General features: G+C 35.6%; 2 protein-coding genes across 2 annotated transcripts in view; both read left to right on the plus strand.

Moving 5' to 3' along the window:
* Window positions 1–8,700, plus strand: LOC131942322 (protein draper-like). Its single transcript, XM_059302135.1, has 5 exons — window positions 1–73; window positions 7,074–7,337; window positions 7,474–7,737; window positions 7,882–8,145; window positions 8,429–8,700. Exons 1-5 carry the CDS (start codon window positions 1–3, stop codon window positions 8,698–8,700), a joined length of 1,137 nt encoding a protein of 378 aa, XP_059158118.1.
* A 191-nt stretch (window positions 8,701–8,891) lies between these two features.
* Window positions 8,892–23,087, plus strand: part of LOC131942324 (fibrillin-2) — a 47,680-nt gene continuing 33,484 nt past the window's right edge. Inside the window, exons 1-16 of the mRNA XM_059302136.1 lie at window positions 8,892–9,102; window positions 9,265–9,528; window positions 10,141–10,404; window positions 11,228–11,491; window positions 12,081–12,344; window positions 12,661–12,924; window positions 13,533–13,796; window positions 14,148–14,411; window positions 14,604–14,867; window positions 15,157–15,420; window positions 15,572–15,829; window positions 16,070–16,333; window positions 20,534–20,797; window positions 21,445–21,708; window positions 21,868–22,128; window positions 22,639–22,896. Coding sequence (XP_059158119.1) covers window positions 8,892–9,102; window positions 9,265–9,528; window positions 10,141–10,404; window positions 11,228–11,491; window positions 12,081–12,344; window positions 12,661–12,924; window positions 13,533–13,796; window positions 14,148–14,411; window positions 14,604–14,867; window positions 15,157–15,420; window positions 15,572–15,829; window positions 16,070–16,333; window positions 20,534–20,797; window positions 21,445–21,708; window positions 21,868–22,128; window positions 22,639–22,896 — 4,156 coding nt within the window. The remainder of the gene's footprint in view (window positions 9,103–9,264; window positions 9,529–10,140; window positions 10,405–11,227; window positions 11,492–12,080; window positions 12,345–12,660; window positions 12,925–13,532; window positions 13,797–14,147; window positions 14,412–14,603; window positions 14,868–15,156; window positions 15,421–15,571; window positions 15,830–16,069; window positions 16,334–20,533; window positions 20,798–21,444; window positions 21,709–21,867; window positions 22,129–22,638; window positions 22,897–23,087) is intronic.

The following is a 23,087-nucleotide window of genomic DNA, read 5'->3' on the forward strand; positions in this document are numbered from 1 at the left end:
ATGGATAACAGAAGTTTCTGGTGTATTGTGTTAGTGCTGTTCATTGAAGTGACCATTACTTTTGCACAGTCAGGTTGAGTATATTTCATTTTTTTACATAGATAAAACAATGAGAAAATAACATTTTTGATGCTAACCATTTAATGAAGAATTTTCAAGGCTAAGCGGAACTTACAGCGTCTAGTTGCATAGCCCAATTCCAATGTAACAATATTTCCTTATCACATCTGCAGCAAACTTTCTATTTACAGCCATATAATTTTAAGCAAACTTACAATAGTTACTCCAAACAAAAATATAAAGATAATGGCTTAATCAGACTCTTAAAGAGACAAAGACGCTAGATCAGCTAAAATTATTCTAATTGTGTGTGTGTGTGCTATTGTTTGTTCTAATGCCAACATAACACATTAAATGTATAATTAAAGGTTGTGCACACCTAACTATAATTATATTATAAACTACTTCATTTATTTAGTCTACCAAATTTTCTCGTGCATAAATATGTTTTTTCTTTCTTATACTCCTAACAATATTAATACTGATTATTCATTTGTGGGTTATGTGTAATTATTAAGCCCGAAAATGATACTAGTAATCAATTTAAAAAGCAACTTTATGCTACTATGTCAAAAGTTTACATTCGTTTTATAATTACGATTGACCATGACACCTACTCAAGCCTTTCTTTTGACTAACGGAAGATATGTTTACATTTTTGTGAATTTATTGTTTCTGGGATTTAAAAAAATTACAATGTCTACGACTTTCTCTGTCTTATATTTAAGCCAAACCGATTTACGATTCTCTAGGCCAGGGGTTCCCAACCTTTTTTTTACTCTAGAGCACATTCTAAAATATCGGTAGGGTGGCGGGCACCACCTTTTTTAAATCGACAAACTCCTTCCAGAGGCGTAGCGACCCTTCCCGTCACCCGGGGACAAAACTTTCGATTTGCACCCCCCCCCCTCTCAAACTTTCGATTTGCATCGCCCCTCAAATTTTAGATTTGCACCCCCCCCCTCAAATTTTCGATTTGCACTCCCCCCAGCCCCCCTCAAATTTTCGATTTGCACCCTCCCCCCCCCCCTCAAACTTTCGATTTCCAACCCCTTCAACCTTTCAATAATGTTTATGAAAAAAATTCTATCTCTGACGAATAGTGAGAGGCGGGCACATACGAATCGTTGGGAACCCCTGCTCTAGGCTGTAACGATCGTACATATTAAAATATTATATAACTCAAATTTCAAAATTTTTACCACCGTATTCTTCAAATACTACGTTTTATATTATGTAACGTTTAAGGACCACCCAGCCACAATTTAAACAAAGTTTAATCCTCATTAAAAAAAGTTTCATTTATTTGGTTTAAAATTAAAGTATTCATAATGATATACACTTAAAACGTGTATTTGTAATAGTATATTATTAATCAATGTGTGGATATAGAAATTACATTGGATAATATCTTCTATATATATAATTCTCTTCTGGGAGCCGTTAGAAAACAAGCTGCAAGCGCGCCTTGCAGTCCCCTCTCTCCCTCTCTATCGCTACCACCCCCACCCCACCCCCCTCACATGGTCAGGTGAGTTGTAGTTCACGCTAAATGTTTTGTTTGGTGACGGCTATTAGGGGCAGATAATTCAGTTTGAAACTATTTTAAACATAGAGGAGGTAACTAAGAGGAGGCTGCTTTCACGGGGGGGGGGGGGGGGGGGGGGGTTAGTGTTTTAAAGCAAATATTTTCATTGGCAGCATTGGTACTGTCGAATTCACAAATTATGAATTACAGAAAAGTAGAAAATAAAACTACTAAATAGCGGCGTATGATACGTAAATTTTTATTTTCTATTTGAATTACACTTGGGTATTCGTCTTTGTGTACAAGTGTATCGCAAATTGATATCATCGATTGACTTCCATGGCGGCGAGCCCTTGAGCCCCCCCCCCAGAGGCGTAGCGATGGGGGGGGGGGCGGGGGTACATATGCTCTGGGCGCCGACCTTAGGGGGCGCCAAAATGGGTTGGAAAAACATTTCGAAATGTGATTTTAGCTGCATTTTTGCCTTATAAACATTTTGAGGGGGGTGCAAATCGAAAGTTTGAGGGGAGGGGGTGCAAATCGAAAGTTTGAGGGGGGGTGCAAATCGAAAGTTTGAGAAGGGGGGTGCAAATTGAAAATTTTCTCCTGAGGGGGGCGCCAAATTGAAAGTTTGTCCCCGGGCGCCGGGAAGGGTCGCTATGCCTCTGCCCCCGCCCCCTCCACCATTATCTCAAATCATGTCACTGCTAGGTAATACAGCCAACTCGTACGAAGGCCTACAGCTTTTCACGTGCCAGTATACATTGAAATGTGTGAATGATTCATGCCGTTTAAAATTCGATCACTGAAAGCCTCTAAAAGTCATTAAGTCTTTATTCGAGTTTATTCATGTGTGTATTTTTAAATATGACACAACCGCGGGCGTCATACCAAAACGAATGACAAGCCAAATGAGAACTGTTTGAAAAGGTAAAGAAAGAAAGCAAAAGTTTCCAAAACGTGTAGGTAGGTAACCTATCCTATTTTGTAAACGAAGTCTGTCCTTGAAGTGTAGACATTTAAAAGTGAAAGAAGAACGAAGCTGTCAGCGGTAAAAAAAAAAGGAGAAATAAAATTGAAGCCAACTTGTGGGACACCCACAATGACGTAATGCTTTTCTTTTGACGATTTTGATCGTCACATATTGTCAGAAAACACAACAGACAGGACATTTTTTATGCCAACCCACTGCCCAACTAAAATGTAAGAGATTTATTATTTTAATTAATAGCTGGGTCAACACGAAATGTTTTAAAAAAGTATTACAATTTACAAAACAGAAAACAATTGTCTAAATGTAAAATGACGTCAGTGGCGTAGCGAGGAAGAGTGTCACCCGGTGCGGCACTTAATGGTGTCACCCCCCAGATGCGTAGCGACCCTTCCCGGGGAAAAACTTTCAATTTTCGATTTGCAGCCACCCCCCCCCCTCAAACTTTCGATTTGCACACCCCTCAAACTTTCGATTTGCACCCCCCTCAAACATTCGATTTGCACTCTCCCCCCCCCCCCACCCCCCCCCCCTCTCAAAATTTTCTCTATATATTTTGCTATTTTTGCCTTGGTGTCACCCCCCTAAATGGTGTCGCCCGGTGCGGTCCGCACCCCCCCCCCCCGCCCCCCCCCCTCGCTACGCCTCTGTTGAAAGTACAATATAAAACAAGTTAATATAAAGTCTAGTGACAACTTAAGCGCAATTTCCTTATGTTATCCATAACAATTTTAAATCGAGATAAATCATATATTCAGCAAATAAACAAAAATAACGTTTGAATTAATAAGTAAAAAATAAACTTATAGCAAGATCTAAAAGACAGCGAAAAATAGATTATTTTGACACATACCTTTCCCCATAGATCTATATCTATATATTGCTATATAGTACTGTAGTGTATTATGTATAATGTAATTTTAAAAAAAAAATTTGTGACCGAACGAAAGGATATTTTTGAAAACTTTCTTCGACAATATTGTTCTAAATTATGGCAGGAATCGATTGGTAAATGTTTCAAGTCGCTAAGTGGTCTGGTTGCCGAGATATGGGCCAAAAACAGCATATTTCGAGGTTTTTTTTTTGCTTTTCTGGGAAATCCAGGAAGGAATTCCGGGAATTTTTTTGGCCCACAATCATCCTCGGAACTCGCTTAACATATTTGCTTTTGGAACTAGTCCTCGATATTGCTTCGTTGAGGAGGAGATACGACTTAAAGCTGCGGTAAATTGCGCTAAAAACTACTTTTTAAAATAAGAATGACGTCAACTATTCTGAACTCCTGCCTCTCATCAAAAGTAGTCACGAAATTTTTGGAACATAATGTTTGATTGCACATATTACTTATCGAGCAAAGTTAGAGCTTATAAGTAGAGAACGCATGAACATAATTTGAACCAGGATCTTAAAAGATAGAAAGACTTACTGTACATGGCTTTTCATTCCTTTTTTCAAAGCATTGTAAACTTGCCAATTGGTTAGAAATGACGTCAGCCTGGCAGATTGGTTTTGAGTTGATCAAGCCAAACATACCGTAATTAACATCGAATGCTCCAGATCCCTCAGACACAGATACATGCTTTAGGAAGAACAGGTCTTTGTGCTTGTCACGCAGGTATGGCCACGACGTTCATTTGAGAGCTGTGGCCATAAAAAAGCACTCAAGCATGAAAGACGCGTTTAAATTTAACAAGGTGAAGCAGGGATTTTTATAATTGCCCACCCCAGGAAAATTAAAATGCCCACCCCCACCCTTTCATCGCCGAAGTGAAATATCTAAAAGAAAACCCAATGGAGTCAGCAGCATATCAGTACAAGGAATAAACCGCAAGTAGATGTTTGCGAGACAATGTATGCGTAAACCACAAATTCCTTACACAAAGTCTATGTCCCAGGAATTATTATGTAACTTTTTTTTACAAGGATTACGAAACAGATTATGCCGCGTTCATTGTTTTTGGTTGTAGTGTTTATATATATATATATATATATATATATATATATATATATATATATATATATATATATACATATATATATATATATATATATATATATATATATATATACATATATATATATATATATATATATATATATATATATATATATATATATATACATATATATATATATATATATATATATATATATATATATATATATATATATATATATATATATATATATATATATATATATATATATATATATATATATATATATATATATATATATATATTTAATTTTTTTTTTGTTTAGATTGAAAACATTTTTTTTGTTTCGTCCGCCTACATTGTGTGTGTTTTTTTTTTTAAATTTCTTCAGAGTGCTAATTTAAATTTATTTTACATCATATCGAAGAAATAACATACAGTTAATATATATATACTTATATACTTATATAGAAGATATTACAAATTCGGCGCCTTTTTTTGCTATTTCCGCTCCCCCTACACCGAAAACCTGGATACGCCTCTGTTTAGACTATGCTAATTTTTTGGCGCACTAAATTGTACTAAATACACTAAAAGTGTATTGAATGGGTGTCTGTCATTGTAGTCATGCATTTAAAATTTGATGAGCGTGTACTATATTATATTGTTAAATTAGAATTACGCCGACATTCCGCTTCACTGACAACTGATCTTTTGCAAGTTTGTTTTGGCCTACCTACTTTCTTCTTTCCTTTGCGATTCCAATTTAGTGCCTCACTGGTTCCCGTCTATCATCTAAATCTCTCACATGTGGCCTACAAGCTCCGTAGGCTCAGAGCGGACAGAGAAAATAATAACACGGCAATCATCACTCAAAGCTGAGCCCATGCACTTCATGGACAAGGCCACACTTCTTAATCTGAGTTTCTCCCAGGACTCTCTTCGGAGGCTCAGCCCCCCCTCCCCCGAAGAACGTCTATTCCCCCCTCCCCCTCCTGGAGAAAAAAGTCTGAAAGAAACACTGTTCTTTTTTATACGAATCATTTGACACTAACAAACAGCTGTATGTTCAGTCCACGAAAATGAGATCCTGATCACATGCAAAGGGAATATCTCTGATAAGTATTGTTAAAAACGAAAACTTAAATAGCACAAGACACCGTAAGGCAAACCTGACTTGTAAAGACTTTCCTGCAGGGCACAGCAACATCTCTTCAACCAATTAGATCTATAGGCAAGCGTTAAAATGATTGTGGTGAAACATCTAAGAATGTAAGTTTCTAACACTGAGTAAGACACTAAAGATGGCAGAAAACAGAAGGATAAAGGCAATTTGCTAACAGAACACTGGCTACGCCCGAACAGTCTAAAAGTCTCGGGGGTGGGGGGAGGAGACACTAGGCACTCTGACCATACTACGGGACACATAATACTTTCTAACTTTTTTGTAAACTATTAGATCGAATTCTTATTAAGACAATATTTAAATTTTAAAAACGAAAAATGCGGATGTGCATTAAGTAAGGCTATTCTAAGCTTTGCATGTTTTGTTTCCGGTTCAAAACCAATCGTCTGCTGTGGTTTGTATTTCAAATACTATTTGAGCTGGATATTTTTATTTATGCTGGACTCTTACTTTAATACTTAGCCATCTAGACCTAGATCTAGAATCTAGATCTATATTTCTACTTCTATTCACTGAGTTATTACAGATCAGAAGACCTTTTATTTTACTGTGCTCTCTAGATCTAGTACTTGTACTGCTGACCTGATTGATACTGCTGATACTTGAGTTTGAGTACTCTTGAGATTGGGCCTGGGTTCGAGGACTATGCCCGGGCAAGAGTCTAGCGGAGTCTAGCCTAGTCTGTAGGACGTCCCTTTACACTTTAGGGAAAGTTAAGGCGGCTGGGCATAGTGCTGGCCACAAAAAAGAACAAGGTCACTAAAATGACAAAATCTATCTCTTAAATTTAAATAAATATTTTCAAGGAGCTCTTTCTAGATCTAGATCTAGATCCTATATATTTTTTAAAAACATGTGCTAAAGGACATAGATCTAGATCTAGGACCTAGGTTGATACAGAACTACAACTTTGATATAGATCTAGATCTAATACTTGTATATGAAATTTCATTAGGCTGTAACTTTACTCAAGATCGTGTTCAGAGACATACATCCACACACACAGACATATGGACAGAATTGTAAAGCCCAGTTTTTCCGACTAGATAATGCATAAAATGCCAAAATTTTTATAAATCTGCATTTATAATTTTTGCTTGATTAAAATCAGTCCCTATACTCCGTATATGATGATGTACTGAGGTGTAAAATTAGTAACATGATTAAAACTGTCAAAATTTCATGCGATTTTTGTGCACGATTACAGTACTTCCTCTATAGTCTGTAAACGAGAAAGTAAAAGAGTGAAACCTTATAATTGCTCATAGTAAATTTTAAAATTAAATGTTAATCTTAATATATAGCATTTCAAAAGTAATCATTAATAATTTTTTATTTAGTAAGGTTATATATTTTTTTCCTCTTTTACAGCTTGCAATCAGACACACTTTGGAAATGACTGTGCTATCCCTTGCACTTGTATACTAAACAATACAGAAAATTGTAATGACACAACAGGAGAATGTGCTTGCCTGTCAGGATGGAAGGGCCTCAACTGTGAAACAGATATTAATGAATGTGACAATGAGACCATTTGTTCAGACATTAATTCAATCTGCATTAATTTGAATGGATCTGCAGAATGCAGATGTGACATTGGATTTGAGACTGTTTCAGCTAATAGAAGCTGCCAAGGTAAAAACAAAATTGTGACAAAAAAAGCTTTTAATCTATACATTTTTAATGAAAATATTTCCATATGTTAAAATAACAAATATAGCTCGAAAACATTCTTTGATCTTTAAACTAATAAATTTGTACTACATTTCAGCCTGTAATGCTACCCACTATGGTCTGAACTGTGCCAACACCTGCAGCTGTAACCTAAACAACACAGTTGATTGCAATGACACCACTGGAGAATGTTTGTGTGCAGCTGGTTGGAATGGCACCACTTGTGATGAAGATGTTGATGAATGCCTTAATGCTAACTTCTGTCCTGGTTACATGGAAGTTTGCTTTAATATGAATGGATCAGTAGAATGCAGGTGTGAGATTGGTTCTCAGAGATCAGAAGTGGACCAGAATTGTCAAGGTAATTTAATGAATTATATAGAATTAATGTTTGTTTAGATATTTAAACAACTTTTGTTCAATAATTGTACTTAAAATTAATTATTTTATGAGAGATAGTTCCTCTAATTTTTTGAGTTTTTCTTTGTTCTTTATTTTCATAAAGCTTGTAACAGCACATACTATGGCTATGAATGCTCAAACTCTTGTACATGCATCATGGCAAACACAGAATATTGTAATGATACTACTGGTAGCTGCACTTGTTATTCTGGATGGAAGGGCATCAACTGTGAAACTGATATTGATGAATGTGAAAATGATACTTTTTGTTTAGACACAAATTCTTCCTGCGTTAATTTGAATGGGTCTGCAGAATGTAGATGTAACCTTGGATTTGAGAATTCTTCAACTAATGAAAGTTGTCTAGGTATAGTTCACTGCATTAGGAATTTCATTATTTTTATTTAGAAATAAATAGCTTTTAGTTACTTTTAAATCCTAAATTATCCCAAACAAATCCCCAGTTTGCGTTGTGCTAAAAAAAAATTCTAATGGTATTTTAATTTTTTTTTTATTGTTATTAAGATTTTTAAAAAGTTATTTTTTTCAGCCTGTAATGCAATTGCAGATATTTGTTGTTTAGATGTAGGGTGCTATTATTTTTAGTTTATTCAATGTTCTGTGAATCTGTGTTTCTCTTTATATTACAGCCTGCAACGAGACTCACTATGGCTATGAATGTGCAGTACCATGCTCTTGTGTATTCAATAACACCGTTGATTGCAATGACACCACAGGAGAATGCTTGTGTGCAGCTGGTTGGAATGGCACCACTTGTGATGAAGATGTCAATGAGTGCCTTAATGCTAGCTACTGTCCTGATTACATGGAAGTTTGCTTTAATATGAATGGATCAGCTGAATGCAGGTGTGAGATTGGTTTTCAAAGATCAGAACTAGATCAGAAATGTCAAGGTACTTGATATAGATTTTTTAGATTTAAATGCCCTGTCTACATTTGTAAATCAATTTGTTTATAAATAAAAGTTATGCATCATATTATAAAAGAGGTTTTTATCTTATCATTTTATTTTACTATTCAATTTTAAAACAAAAAACAGCTTGCAACAACACAAACTATGGCTATGAATGCTCAAACTCTTGTACATGCATCATGGCAAACACAGAAAATTGTAATGATACGACTGGAAACTGTTCTTGTCATCATGGTTGGACAGGCAGAAACTGTGAAACTGATATTGTGGAATGTGATAATGAGACCTTTTGTTCTGACATCCATTCTAGCTGCTTTAATTTGAATGGTTCTGCAGAATGCAGGTGTGAAATTGGATATGAGAATTTCTCAAATAATGAAAGCTGCCTAGGTACAGTGTTTTTGTAATTTTTTTTTTATTTTTAGAAATCAATAGTATCTAATCCTTTTATATCCAAAATTACCAACTAAAAAAAACATCTTCACTCTACATGGGGCAAAGTTGAAACAAAACTGTATTTTTCAGTTGTTTCACTACTCTTTTTTTTTTCAGCCTGTAATGCTACTCACTATGGTCTGAACTGTGCCAACACCTGCAGCTGTAACCTAAACAACACAGTTGATTGCAATGACACCACAGGAGAATGTCTGTGTGCAGCTGGTTGGAATGGCACCACTTGTGATGAAGATGTCAATGAGTGCCTTAATGCCAGCTACTGTCCTGGTTACATGGAGGTTTGCTTTAATATGAATGGATCAGCTGAATGCAGGTGTGAGATTGGGTTTCAAAGAAATATTGGAGAACAGAATTGCCAAGGTAAAGCCATCTTTTAAATATTTAAATACTTTTTTATTGAAAAATGTTGTTTTTACCATTAGTGTGAAGAGTAGGCCTACTTTACCAGTATCATTTTACTAGACAAATAAATTTTTGTTTCCAAATTCAGTAATAGGTTTTTTTTTAAATTTTTTATTTTATTTAGAAACTGCCAGCTTAGTAGCCAACATTTAGTTTTGCAGTAAACAGGCAAAATTAATTGTTGTTAAATGGATGTTGTTAAATACTAGACAGTCTTCAAAATAGAGGAAAAAAACTTTTGTGATCTTTTGAGATTTTTGTTGTGCATGATAATAGGTAGATACATTTTTGGGAGTGACAGTCAACGTGCAGATGAAGAGAGTTAATTTCTGTGACCATGATTGACCTATTTATGGGAGAGTTTGGTCTGTTACATGTCTAGCAATCTTGATTTTTACCCTATAGTGAATGATGTATGTATCGGAGATTCGTAGAGATAGGAACACCTTACAAAATCTAGACTTTTGTGCTAGTTGACCTGTGATTTATTGCCCAACCATTCATCCCATAACGTATAGTGATAATTTAAATATTATATTTCATCAGTTGAGTAAATCTTTTTTATTACAGCCTGCAATGAGACTCACTATGGCTTTGAATGTTCAACCCCATGCTCTTGTGTATTGAATAACACAGTGGATTGCAATGACACAACAGGAGAATGCTCTTGTTATTTTGGATGGAAGGGCATCAACTGTGAAACTGATATTGATGAATGTGAAAGCAATAACTTTTGTTCTGACATCCATTCTAGATGCCTAAATTTAAATGGATCTGCAGAATGCATGTGTGACATTGGATTTGAGAATTCCACAGATTATGAAGGTTGCCAAGGTAAATAGGTTTTAGAAATGTGTGTGTTTGTGTTTCTTCTTCTTTATTGTTCTAAATTGTAATTGCTGGATGGGCTTTCCTCCAACACAATTGAGTATTACATGTCAACATGTTATATGCCATATAGGCAGTTGACTCTTCTTCTTCGTTCTTAATTATTAGTGTTGAAGGGGATCGAGATTTATCTGCCAGTGGGTTTGAACTCGAGACTTTGTTCGAATTTATCAAACATGAGCTTTTTGCCGACTCGACCACGCCTCGAACACAATTAAGCGTTACGTGTCAACTGGTTATGCGCCATTGAGGCCAATGACTCTGATTTCAGCCTGCTTTTCTTTTTGGATTTGCTTCCATAGCCTTTGTCCAACAAAGAACAAACTACAAGGCAGCAGTTGTTTAATTTTCGAGTTGTCTCTTCTAGAAGAGTGGCTGTCCCCAGCTAACGAGCCTCATCTGCCTGAGGGTTCAAACTCGAGACTTTTTGGTTTAGCAGCCATGAGCTTTACCGACTCGACTCTGCTTGCTTTTCTTTTTGTGTTTGCTTTCATAGACTTTGTGCATCCAAGAACAAGGATGCAGTTGTTAGATTTTAAAGTTTTCTCCCTTAGATGGATCACTGTCCCCAGTTATCAGGCCTCACCTGCCTAGGAGGGGGTGGGGGAGGGGGGGGTTGTACTTGGGAGGTTTCAGTTTACAATTGTGCACAAAAATGAAAAACTAAAACATATATCGCATTGCTACATATAGAATCTGCAATAATTGAACTGAAAACTTCTACTTGTTTTAATGAGTTCAATGAGATGTTTGCTGTGTTTTATTCCAGCCTGTAATGCTACTCACTATGGTCTGAACTGTGCCAACACCTGCAGCTGTAACCTAAACAACACAGTTGATTGCAATGACACCACTGGAGAATGTTTGTGTGCAGCTGGTTGGAATGGCACCACTTGTGATGAAGATGTCAATGAGTGCCTTAATGCCAGCTACTGTCCTGGTTACATGGAGGTTTGCTTTAATATGAATGGATCAGCTGAATGCAGGTGTGAGATTGGGTTCCAAAGAAAAATTGGAGAAGAGAATTGTAAAGGTAAAGCCTTCTTTGTAAATATTATTTTAAAAAAACAAAATGAAACATGTTTTTGTCTTACAGAAGTTGGTATACCTTATTTTTTTTAACATGTCTGAGAATAGTATTGAACCAGTAACCTTTGACTTGAAAAATAAGTATTATTTTCATAGTTCTTTAAAATGTTTTTTTTAAAATTATTATTCAGTTACTCATAGCTTAGTAGTCAACCTGTATTTTTCAGATCATTTACATAGGCAAAATAATATGTCAGGCTATTGTAAAACACAAGACAGTTTTCATAATTGAGGAAACAACTTTTTGTTTTAAGATGTTTGTTTTGCATGGTAATCGAAACATACCTTTTTAGAAATGACTCTCAATGGTTAATTTCTGAGACCATGGTATATAATGGGATTGTTTGGTCTGTTCTAGTTATAGCTGTCATAACTTACCTAAATGTGGGGATGGATGGAGAAAGGAACCCCCTACAAACTCTAGACTTTTGTGCTAGTTGGCCTGTGATCTATTGCCCAACCATGCCTCCTGTAAAGTATAGTCATAATTTAAATATTGTATTTAATCAGTTGGGTAAATCTTTTTATTACAGCCTGCAATGAGACTCACTATGGCTATGAATGTTCAACCCCATGCTCTTGTGTATTGAATAACACAGTGGATTGCAATGACACAACAGGAGAATGCTCTTGTTATTTTGGATGGAAGGGCATCAACTGTGAAACTGATATTAATGAATGCGAAAGCAATAACTTTTGTTCTGACATCCATTCTAGATGCCTTAATTTAAATGGATCTGCAGAATGCATGTGTGACATTGGATTTGAGAATTCCACAGATTATGAAGGTTGCCAAGGTAATTGTGTGAATTTGTGATAGGACACTGGAAAGAAGCACAAAAGAAAACTGTGCACCAAGAAGTGCGAGGGCATTTTGTTTTTTTAAATCAGAGAAATTAAAGTTGATTAATATAATTATTTTGCACAGTTTTCTGTTGCACAGTTTTATGTTTGCGTATTTTTCTTTTGCCTATCTATGAAATCTCAAAACTTTTTACAACTAAAACAAAACCAAAAAATTATTCTATTGTAGAATGTCTAAATATAAATGATTTTAATACAGATTTCTACATGTGTTACTATGTTATGCATACTTTTGCTACCTTATCCCAGCCTGTAATGCTACCCACTATGGTCTGAACTGTGCCAACACCTGCAGCTGTAACCTAAACAACACAGTTGATTGCAATGACACCACAGGAGAATGTTTGTGTGCAGCTGGTTGGAATGGCACCACTTGTGATGAAGATGTCAATGAGTGCCTTAATGCCAGCTACTGTCCTGGTTACATGGAAGTTTGCTTTAATATGAATGGATCAGCTGAATGCAGGTGTGAGATTGGGTTCCAAAGAAATATTGGAGAACAGAAGTGCCAAGGTAAAGCCATCTTTTAAATATTTAAATAATTTTTAATGAAAAATGTTTTTACCATTAGTGAGAAGAGTAGGCCTACTTTACCAGTATCATTTTACTAGACAAATAAATTTTTGTTTTCAAGTTCAGTAATAGGTTTTTTATTTTAAATTTTTTAAATTTAGAAACTGCCAGCTTAGTAGCCAACATTGAGTTTTGCAGTAAACAGGCAAAATTAATTGTTGTTAAATGGGTGTTGTTAAATACTAGGCAGTCTTCAAAATAGAGGAAAAAAACTTTTGTGATCTTTTGAGATTTTTGTTGTGCATGATAATAGGTAGATACATTTTCGGGAGTGACCGTCAACGTGCAGATGTACAGAGTTAATTTCTGTGACCATGATTGACCTATTTATGGGAGAGTTTGGTCTGTTCCATGTCTAGCAATCTTGATTTTTACCCCATAGTGAATGATGTATTTATCGGAGATTCATAGAGACAGGAACACCTTACAAAATCTAGACTTTTGTGCTAGTTGACCTGTGATTTATTGCCCAACCATTCATCCCATAACGTATAGTGATAATTTAAATATTATATTTCATCAGTTGGGTAAATCTTTTTTTATTACAGCCTGCAATGAGACTCACTATGGCTATGAATGTTCAACCCCATGCTCTTGTGTATTGAATAACACAGTGGATTGCAATGACACAACAGGAGAATGCTCTTGTTATTTTGGATGGAATGGCATGAACTGTGACATTGATATTGATGAATGTGAAAGCAATAACTTTTGTTCTGACATCCATTCTAGATGCCTTAATTTAAATGGATCTGCAGAATGCATGTGTGACATTGGATTTGAGAATTCTACAGATTATGAAGGTTGCCAAGGTAATTGTGTGTTGTTGATGAATGGTGACTGAAAGATGCGCAACAGAAAACTGCATAATGGAAAATTGTGCACAAAGAAGTGCAAGGGGAATTTTTTTTTTTAAATCAAGCATTTATAGACACTGGAAAAGAAATTATAAAGTGTATTAGTATAATTTTTTTGCAGTTTTCTGTTGCGCATTTTTACGTTCGCGTATTTTTCTGTTGCGCATCTATGAAATCTCAAAAGCTTTTCCAACAAGAAGAAAAATAAAAAATTATTTTATAGTGGATTGTCTTAATATTAATGATTTTAATAAAGGTTTCTACATGTGTTACTATGTTATGCATACTTTTGCTACTCTATCCCAGCATGTAATGCTACCCACTATGGTCTGAACTGTGCCAACACATGCAGCTGTAACCTAAACAACACAGATGATTGCAATGACACCACTGGAGAATGCACATGTGTTAGTGGCTGGAATGGCACTATTTGTGATGAAGATGTGAATGAATGTCTGAATATGAGCTACTGTCTTGAAGCTAATGAGATCTGTTTTAACTTGAATGGATCTGCTGAATGCATTTGTGATATTGGTTTTCAAAGAGAGAACTTTGATTATCCATGCAAAAGTAGGTCCAAAATTCTGGTCTTATATAAATTATGTTAGAAATTTTATTAAATAAATGCCATAAACCTTTAGAATAGTTAATTAGCCTTTAGAAAAAAAGTTTACACTAACATCTATTTTATTGAAGAAACTATTCAACATAAGTAAATAAAAGGTGCACTTGTTTTAAACCATTATTTGTATTTGTAAACAGCTTGCAATGAAACCTACTATGGATGGAACTGTGCAAATCTTTGTAGCTGTTTCATTAACAATACAGCAGATTGCAATAGTAAAACTGGAGAGTGTTCATGCTTAGAAGGTTGGAAAGGTACCTTATGCGATGAAGACATTGATGAGTGTCAAAATACTAGCTATTGTCTTGGTATAAATGAAGTTTGTCACAACCTACAAGGTTCGGCCGAATGCTTATGTGCTATAGGCTTTGAAAGATCATCTATGAATTATACATGTGAAGGTAAATTTTTCTTAGTCCAATACCATACTTTTGTTATTATAAATCTATACTGTGGCATGTGAATTAGTTGTAATGTGAAGCTGTAGTCTTAGATCCTGTTTAACTGTACTCTTCTTTTTTTTTCTGTCTTTTTGTTTGTTTATTATTTTAGAGCATTAGATTTGCCATGTTAAAATACTATATACTGTCACAACACAAGCTTACATTGCTTTACAAACTAAAAATATTTAATTCTACTTTTTTAATTAATCCATGTTTTCAGTGAAAATAACTGTCTCTTTTATATCAGCATGCAATGATACAAGCTATGGTGTTGATTGTGCTGAATCATGCAGCTGTTTTATGAACTACACTGTAGACTGTAATGATACCACAGGAGAATGTTTGTGTATCGAAGGCTGGGGTGGTGTAGACTGTGATCAGGATGTTAATGAGTGTCTGAATCCACACTATTGTCTTGACGATAATGAAGTCTGTTATAACACTAATGGGTCTGCTGAGTGCAAGTGTAACATCGGCTTTGAGCGATTGATATACAATAGCAGTTGTGAAGGTTAGAAAAAGTGCATATTTTACTAAATCTAAGCTATTTGGCTGTAAATGAAATATTTCATCCTTATATTAGCTTATTTATATTTTTTAAATTTTATATTGTTATATATTTATATATTTTATTTCAAACTTATGTTCTTTACGTAACACAGCATGTAATGAGACCCACTATGGCCTTAATTGTGAAAACACATGCAGCTGCGACCTAGTCAACACGGCAGATTGCAATGATGTGTCGGGAAATTGTTCATGTAGATCTGGATGGGAAGGTGTCAACTGTGAGGTGGACATCAATGAGTGTTTAAACTTGAGCTACTGTACAGGACCACATGAAACTTGTCGTAATTTGAACGGTTCAGCTGAATGTCCATGTGTCATTGGGTTTGAAAAAGTTAATAATATTTGTCAAGGTAAATTAATTGTTTACAAAATATTTATTTTTGGATACTATTTTATAAAAGAGAAAAATCTTGCTGTTAATAAAACTTATTTTTTTCTTGTTTTTTTTTAACGGCAGGAATGTATGCATTTGTTTTTATTTTACTGCCAGTTTTAGACTTAAAATATCTTATTATTATAATTCATTTTAGAAGCAACTTAAGAGCATTTAACATTGTTTTGAAGTAACATTATTGATATGTTATTTTCAGGCTGTAACGCAACTTCCTTTGGCATAAACTGTGCTAAAACCTGCAGCTGTAACACGAGCCACACAAAAGACTGTAATGATGTTACAGGAGCTTGTGTCTGCAGCACTGGATGGACGGGAGCCAACTGTTCAGCAGATATCAATGAGTGTTTAAACGCAAGTTATTGCTCAGGTGTTAATGAAGAGTGTGTCAACTCTATTGGATCAGCAGAATGTATTTGTAAAATTGGATTTCAGAGATCTGCATCTGATAACCGTTGTCAAGGTTAGTCAGTTTCTGAAAATAACATTTCAGTGTAATTACATACAGTGTTACACTTGAATAGAAACATCACTTGGTGCAAGCAAGGGTTGTAGATCAGTGAGAGGTAGACAGCGTCCTATGTGCTAGCCGGTGGCCGGAAAGAACCGCAACGGAAAAAAGCGCAACGGAAAAAAGCGCAAAACAAAAAGCGCAACGGAAATAAGCGCACACGGAAAAAAGCGCAAAGAGAAAAAAGCGCACACAGAAAAAAGCGCAAAGAGAAAAAAGCGCAAACGGAAAAAAGCGCAAAGAGAAAAAAGCGCACACAGAAAAAAGCGCAAACAGAAAAAAGCGCAAACGGAAAAAAGCGCAAAGAGAAAAAAGCGCACACGGAAAAATGCGCAAAGAGAAAAAAGCGCAAACAGAAAAAAGCGCAAAGAGAAAAAAGCGCACACAGAAAAAAGCGCAAACAGAAAAAAGCGCAAACGGAAAAAAGCGCAAAGAGAAAAAAGCGCAAACGGAAAAAAGCGCAAACAGAAAAAAGCGCACACGGAAAAAAGCGCAAACGGAAAAAAGCGCAAACGGAAAAAAGCGCAAACAGAAAAAAGCGCAAACGGAAAAAAGCGCAAACAGAAAAAAGCGCACACAGAAAAAAGCGCAAACAGAAAAAAGCGCAAACGGAAAAAAGCGCAAACGGAAAAAAGCGCACACAGAAAAAAGCGCAAACGGAAAAAAGCGCAAACAGAAACAGAAAAATGCGCAACCAGAAAAAACACAACGAAAAATGTGCAAAAGAGAAATTTAGCACAAAGACCATATGGACTAGATGACACATTTATACATGACTGTTAGGGCTGCTGTGAGAGTGTCGTGTTTGATCACGTGATCTACTAACATTTAAAGCGTACCACTACCATCTGCATTCCCATCACCACGATACAGGCGATAATCACTTTACACAATGCCTATTATTTTCTTGGTCAATAATTATTCAACTACTATTCTCGTATAAACATAAAACTATCGACATTACACGAAGTATCTTTCACATTCTCCCTAGTCCGAACTACCTAGCTTGCATACTATAACAACCCGTTCCTATGGCAAAACTTCACTCTCTTTCATCCGCGTCATCAAACATGCATTCGTCATATCTCTCGTAACAACATTCATTCGCACCAAAATAACAATTTTGTATTTAATATTTTTTCACATCATGACGCACCTACCTACCTACCTACTACCCACCTACCTACCTACCTACCTAACTACCCACCTACCCACTTACCCACTTACCCGCCTACATACTTACCAAACTACCCACCAAAAAAGTTTCGGCGAAGTTCGTAAGTTTCGTAAACTGTACTAGACATCATTTTTTTAATGAAAATTCATTGACATCATTGACATATGTTACATATATGTTACATTTTGCGACAACCTTAATTAGTGCGTTGGGCTTGTATGAAAACTCACTTCGAACTAACTCAATTACATGCTATTTATTTTAACATTTATAAACTTCATCTCTCTTTGTTTCTTTATAAAAAGGTTACGGAAGGTTTTTAAGGTATTTTACTGAAATGTTTACCGGACGAATGCAAAATGATATAAACAACCATAGCTCTTCTGTTATATAGGCTACATGCAGTGTTTCTTCCAGACTTCCCCCCCCCCCCCTCAAACTGTCGATTGTACCTCCCCCCCCTCAAACTTTCGATTTGCATATATATATATATATATATATATATATATATATATATATATATATATATATATATATATATATATATATATATATATATATATATATATATATATATATATATATATATATATATATATATACCGAGGGGTCTATTGGGGGGGGGGGGGGGGTTATGACCCCCCATAAACCCCCCCCCCCCCCGCCTACGCCACTGCATATAAGTATTCGCATAGATTTAGAGTAGCGTCCCTTTTGTTTACATGTTTTCATTACCCTTCAAACAAAAGTCTATTTTAGTTATATTGAGATTAAAGAATGTAAATAAATAGTATACACAATTCTGTAGAATAGGAACGATTGGGAGGGAAGTGACATTTAGCGCAGTAAATTTAGAGGTTAGGTAGGGTATAATAAATGGTGGGGTTAGGAAAGTTAAGGGGTCAATTCTCTAATAGGCAATCTATGTCTCTTTCGTACTTTCGTGTTGGTTTATTGTCGAACCTGTCCTCACCTTACATCACAACAGTTGGGTGACGCTTACCGCGTAATGATAAAATAAATAGCATTTAATTGAGTTAGTTCGAAGTGAGTTTTCATACAAGCCCAACGCACTAATTAAGGTTGTCGCAAAATGTAACATATATGTAACATATGTCAATGATGTCAATGAATTTTCATTTAAAAAAATGATGTCTAGTACAGTTTACGAAACTTACGAACTTCGCCGATACTTTTTTGGTGGGCAGTTTGGTAAGTATGTAGGCGGGTAGGTGGGTAGGTGGGTAAGTGGGTAAGTGGGTAGGTGGGTAGTTAGGTAGGTAGGTAGGTGGGTGGGTAGTTGGGTAGTAGGTAGGTAGGTAGGTGCGTCATGATGTGAAAAAATATTAAATACAAAATTGTTATTTTGGTGCGAATGAATGTTGTTACGAGAGATATGACGAATGCATGTTTGATGACGCGGATGAAAGAGAGTGAAGTTTTGCCATAGGAACGGGTTGTTATAGTATGCAAGCTAGGTAGTTCGGACTAGGGAGAATGTGAAAGATACTTCGTGTAATGTCGATAGTTTTATGTTTATACGAGAATAGTAGTTGAATAATTATTGACCAAGAAAATAATAGGCATTGTGTAAAGTGATTATCGCCTGTATCGTGGTGATGGGAATGCAGATGGTAGTGGTACGCTTTAAATGGTAGTAGATCACGTGATCAAACACGACACTCTCACAGCAGCCCTAACAGTCATGTATAAATGTGTCATCTAGTCCATATGGTCTTTGTGCTAAATTTCTCTTTTGCACATTTTTCGTTGTGTTTTTTCTGGTTGCGCATTTTTCTGTTTCTGTTTGCGCTTTTTTCCGTTTGCGCTTTTTTCTGTGTGCGCTTTTTTCCGTTTGCGCTTTTTTCCGTTTGCGCTTTTTTCTGTTTGCGCTTTTTTCTGTGTGCGCTTTTTTCTGTTTGCGCTTTTTTCCGTTTGCGCTTTTTTCTGTTTGCGCTTTTTTCCGTTTGCGCTTTTTTCCGTTTGCGCTTTTTTCCGTGTGCGCTTTTTTCTGTTTGCGCTTTTTTCCGTTTGCGCTTTTTTCTCTTTGCGCTTTTTTCCGTTTGCGCTTTTTTCTGTTTGCGCTTTTTTCTGTGTGCGCTTTTTTCTCTTTGCGCTTTTTTCTGTTTGCGCTTTTTTCTCTTTGCGCTTTTTTCCGTGTGCGCTTTTTTCTCTTTGCGCTTTTTTCCGTTTGCGCTTTTTTCTGTTTGCGCTTTTTTCTGTGTGCGCTTTTTTCTCTTTGCGCTTTTTTCCGTTTGCGCTTTTTTCTCTTTGCGCTTTTTTCTGTGTGCGCTTTTTTCTCTTTGCGCTTTTTTCCGTGTGCGCTTATTTCCGTTGCGCTTTTTGATTTGCGCTTTTTTCCGTTGCGCTTTTTTCCGTTGCGGTTCTTTCTGGGAACCGTGCTAGCCAGTTGGATAAATTAAAAAATCAAGTACTTATTATAAAAAAAATCAAGTGTGGATTCATTATAATTTTTTTTCATTCGTGCCCAAGACGCTTGGGGTAGATAAAGTAGAGTTCATCTATATCAAAGACCTCGTCATAGAAAGGGATAGTGCAAAGTTCCCTTTTCAAACCTGACGGTCTATAGGGCATGTGAAGTAGAGTTCACTTGTTTCTGTGACCTCGGCATATGAAGAGAAAGTGTGGTCCGCACGATGCCCAGCCACATTTATTTGAGTTAGATACCCATCAGAGTTGGGTGGACTCAGGAACGATCTAGACCACTCCATCCCCTAGGGGAAAGTGTGGTCAGCACTTTGTCTAGCAGCCTTTGCTTCCCCAATGTGAGTCAGGTACTCATTAGAGCTGAGTCGACTTTGGTACATCCCGCAGATCTGAGTCAGAAATATTCAGGCTAACAGTCATAATGTATGGGATCATTTTTTCATTAAAATCTACATGTGATAACATCTGGACTTCATTAGCTTTAAACATATTTAAATTTTAAATTAATAGACTATTTACCCCCACAGCATGCAATGAAACATACTATGGTCGTAACTGTGAAAACAAATGCATCTGCAACATGACCTACACCAAAGACTGTGACAATGCTACTGGAAACTGCATTTGTAACTCCGGTTGGAAAGGCACTCGCTGTGATGAGGACATAGATGAATGTGCCACAACCAATTATTGCCCAGGGCCTTATGAAGTCTGTAACAACCTAATTGGCTCTGCTGAATGCAAGTGTGATATAGGATCTGTGAGAAACATATCTACTAATCGCTGTCAGGGTAAATAATAAATCTTGTTGCTAAACTTAAGTAAAAGGAAGTAATTACCTTGAAACCTTACACACTTGTTTCTTAAGACATTTGCATATGAAGGGATAGTGTGGTCAGCACAATGCCTAACCGTCTATACTTTCTCAGAGCTGGATGGACTCAGGGACGTCCTAACAAACTCTTTACAGGGGTTTGAACTCTAGACTTTTGGAGCCCTACTACTACCTGCCCATTTTACTATATTTAATAGGACTGTAAGGTGTAAAATTCAAAACTGGTTAGTATAACAGAAATTAAAATTCGATAGGGGTTTGCAACTATTTAAATTTACAGTTTTATTTTCCATCTGGTCCGTTGACTCTGACTTCAGCCTGCTGTTCTTTTTGGGTTTGCTTCCATAGCCTTTGTCCACCCACGAACCTTCTGCAAAGCAATAGATATTTGATTTTAGAGCTTTATCTTTTAGATGGGTTACTGTCAGCGGCTAACGAGCTTCATCAGCCCAAGCTTCCAAACTCAGGACTTTTTGAGTTAGCAACTATACACTCTTTCACCTAACTACACTGTTCCCATTTTTGTTCTTAATTCAGGGCTCTCTATCATGTAAGTAGCTTCCTTTCAGGATAACATTTTATTGGGGTTTTTTAAAATTGCAGCATGTAACAAGACCCAATATGGCTTGAACTGCTCGAGTACTTGCACTTGTAGCATGAATAACACTGTAGATTGTGATGACAAAACAGGGAAGTGTTCATGTTTAACTGGGTGGACAAACACTGATTGTGATGAAGATATCAATGAGTGTCTGTCAAACAGTACTTGCCCTCAAGTAAATGAAGTGTGTGTCAATTTGAATGGATCCTATAAATGTATATGTGATGACGGATTTGAGAGATCAATTTTTAATAACCGTTGTCAAGGTAAATAATATAAACTAATCTTTTTGTATTTATACATATCATATAATTTAATTTAATAATTAATTTTTAAACAGATTTGTAATGTAAAGAATACATAATGTTTTCATAATTGTTTTATTTTTTTAAAATATACTAAAATACATTCCAATTCTTATTTAGTATGCAATGGAACCTATTACGGTTTTAACTGCTCAAGTGAATGTAGCTGTGTAGTAGACCATATACTGAACTGTAATGGAAGCACTGGAGAATGTGAATGTAAATCTGGATGGAATGGTACAGACTGTGAACTGGATATTGATGAGTGTGAAGATCCTAACTACTGTAAACACTTACATGATAGCTGTTTTAATTTAAATGGCTCAGCTGAATGTAGATGTGATGTTGGATACCACAGATATGCAGATGGCTCTTGTATAGGTTTAGTTCTTTTTTGTTTATTTATAAGTCATAGATGGCTGTTTTTTGTTTCTTATCTTTGGTGTATTTAAATGTATTTTGCAGTTTACTAATGCAGAGTAAATTCTAGCAGTGAATTTGTCTTAGATTATAATAAAGTTTTGCTTTTAGAAATCTGTTTTATATAAATGAATTTAATTTAGCAATTTTGTCGGCAGAGAATATAAGCTATAACACAAATACTTAAAACATTTGTCTAGTATAAACAATAAACTAAAGTTTTTATTAAAGTGTTAATACTAGTTGAGAGATTTATATTAAAAAATATTTGGTTATCAGAATTACAAGTATTATTAATATTGTACCTGTGCTTTAAATAAAATTTCAGCTTCATTAATTAAGAAAGTGTTTTTTAAAAACAACTTTTGTAAGCCTACAACTTTGAGATGACATTTCTTAGGATTAATTGAGCTCTCTGCTTTCTTGTTTAAAATATTGATAAACTTGTATCTACATTTACCCTTTTTATAGAGTGTGACACAACACATTATGGTCTCAACTGTAAGATGATCTGTTCCTGCACCATGAGCAATGTTATTGACTGTAACAACACTTCAGGGTACTGCATGTGTAAAAGTGGCTGGAATGGCACTTTATGTAATGAAGATATTAATGAGTGTTTGAACACAAGTTTCTGTGTGGACCTACATGAACAGTGTTACAATTTACCTGGGTCAGTTGAATGTGGCTGTGAATCTGGGTACTATAAAGTTAATGGAACTTGTAAAGGTTAATATTTTTATTTGATATACATTGGCTATATGTATAAATATTTATGGCAGTCATAAATTAAGCTGTCATTTTTTATGTAATGTTGTTAATATTGTAGTCGTATCAATTACTTTATATTTCTTAAGAGCATCCTTTAAATGTAATTATGTTTCATACTTTGTTTCCATAGCAAGGATTCACAATTGTAA

The sequence above is a fragment of the Physella acuta genome, unplaced genomic scaffold (genome assembly GCF_028476545.2).
Source record: "Physella acuta isolate Inbredline_101_S28 unplaced genomic scaffold, ASM2847654v3 ptg000401l, whole genome shotgun sequence".
NCBI classification, from domain to species: domain Eukaryota; kingdom Metazoa; phylum Mollusca; class Gastropoda; family Physidae; genus Physella; species Physella acuta.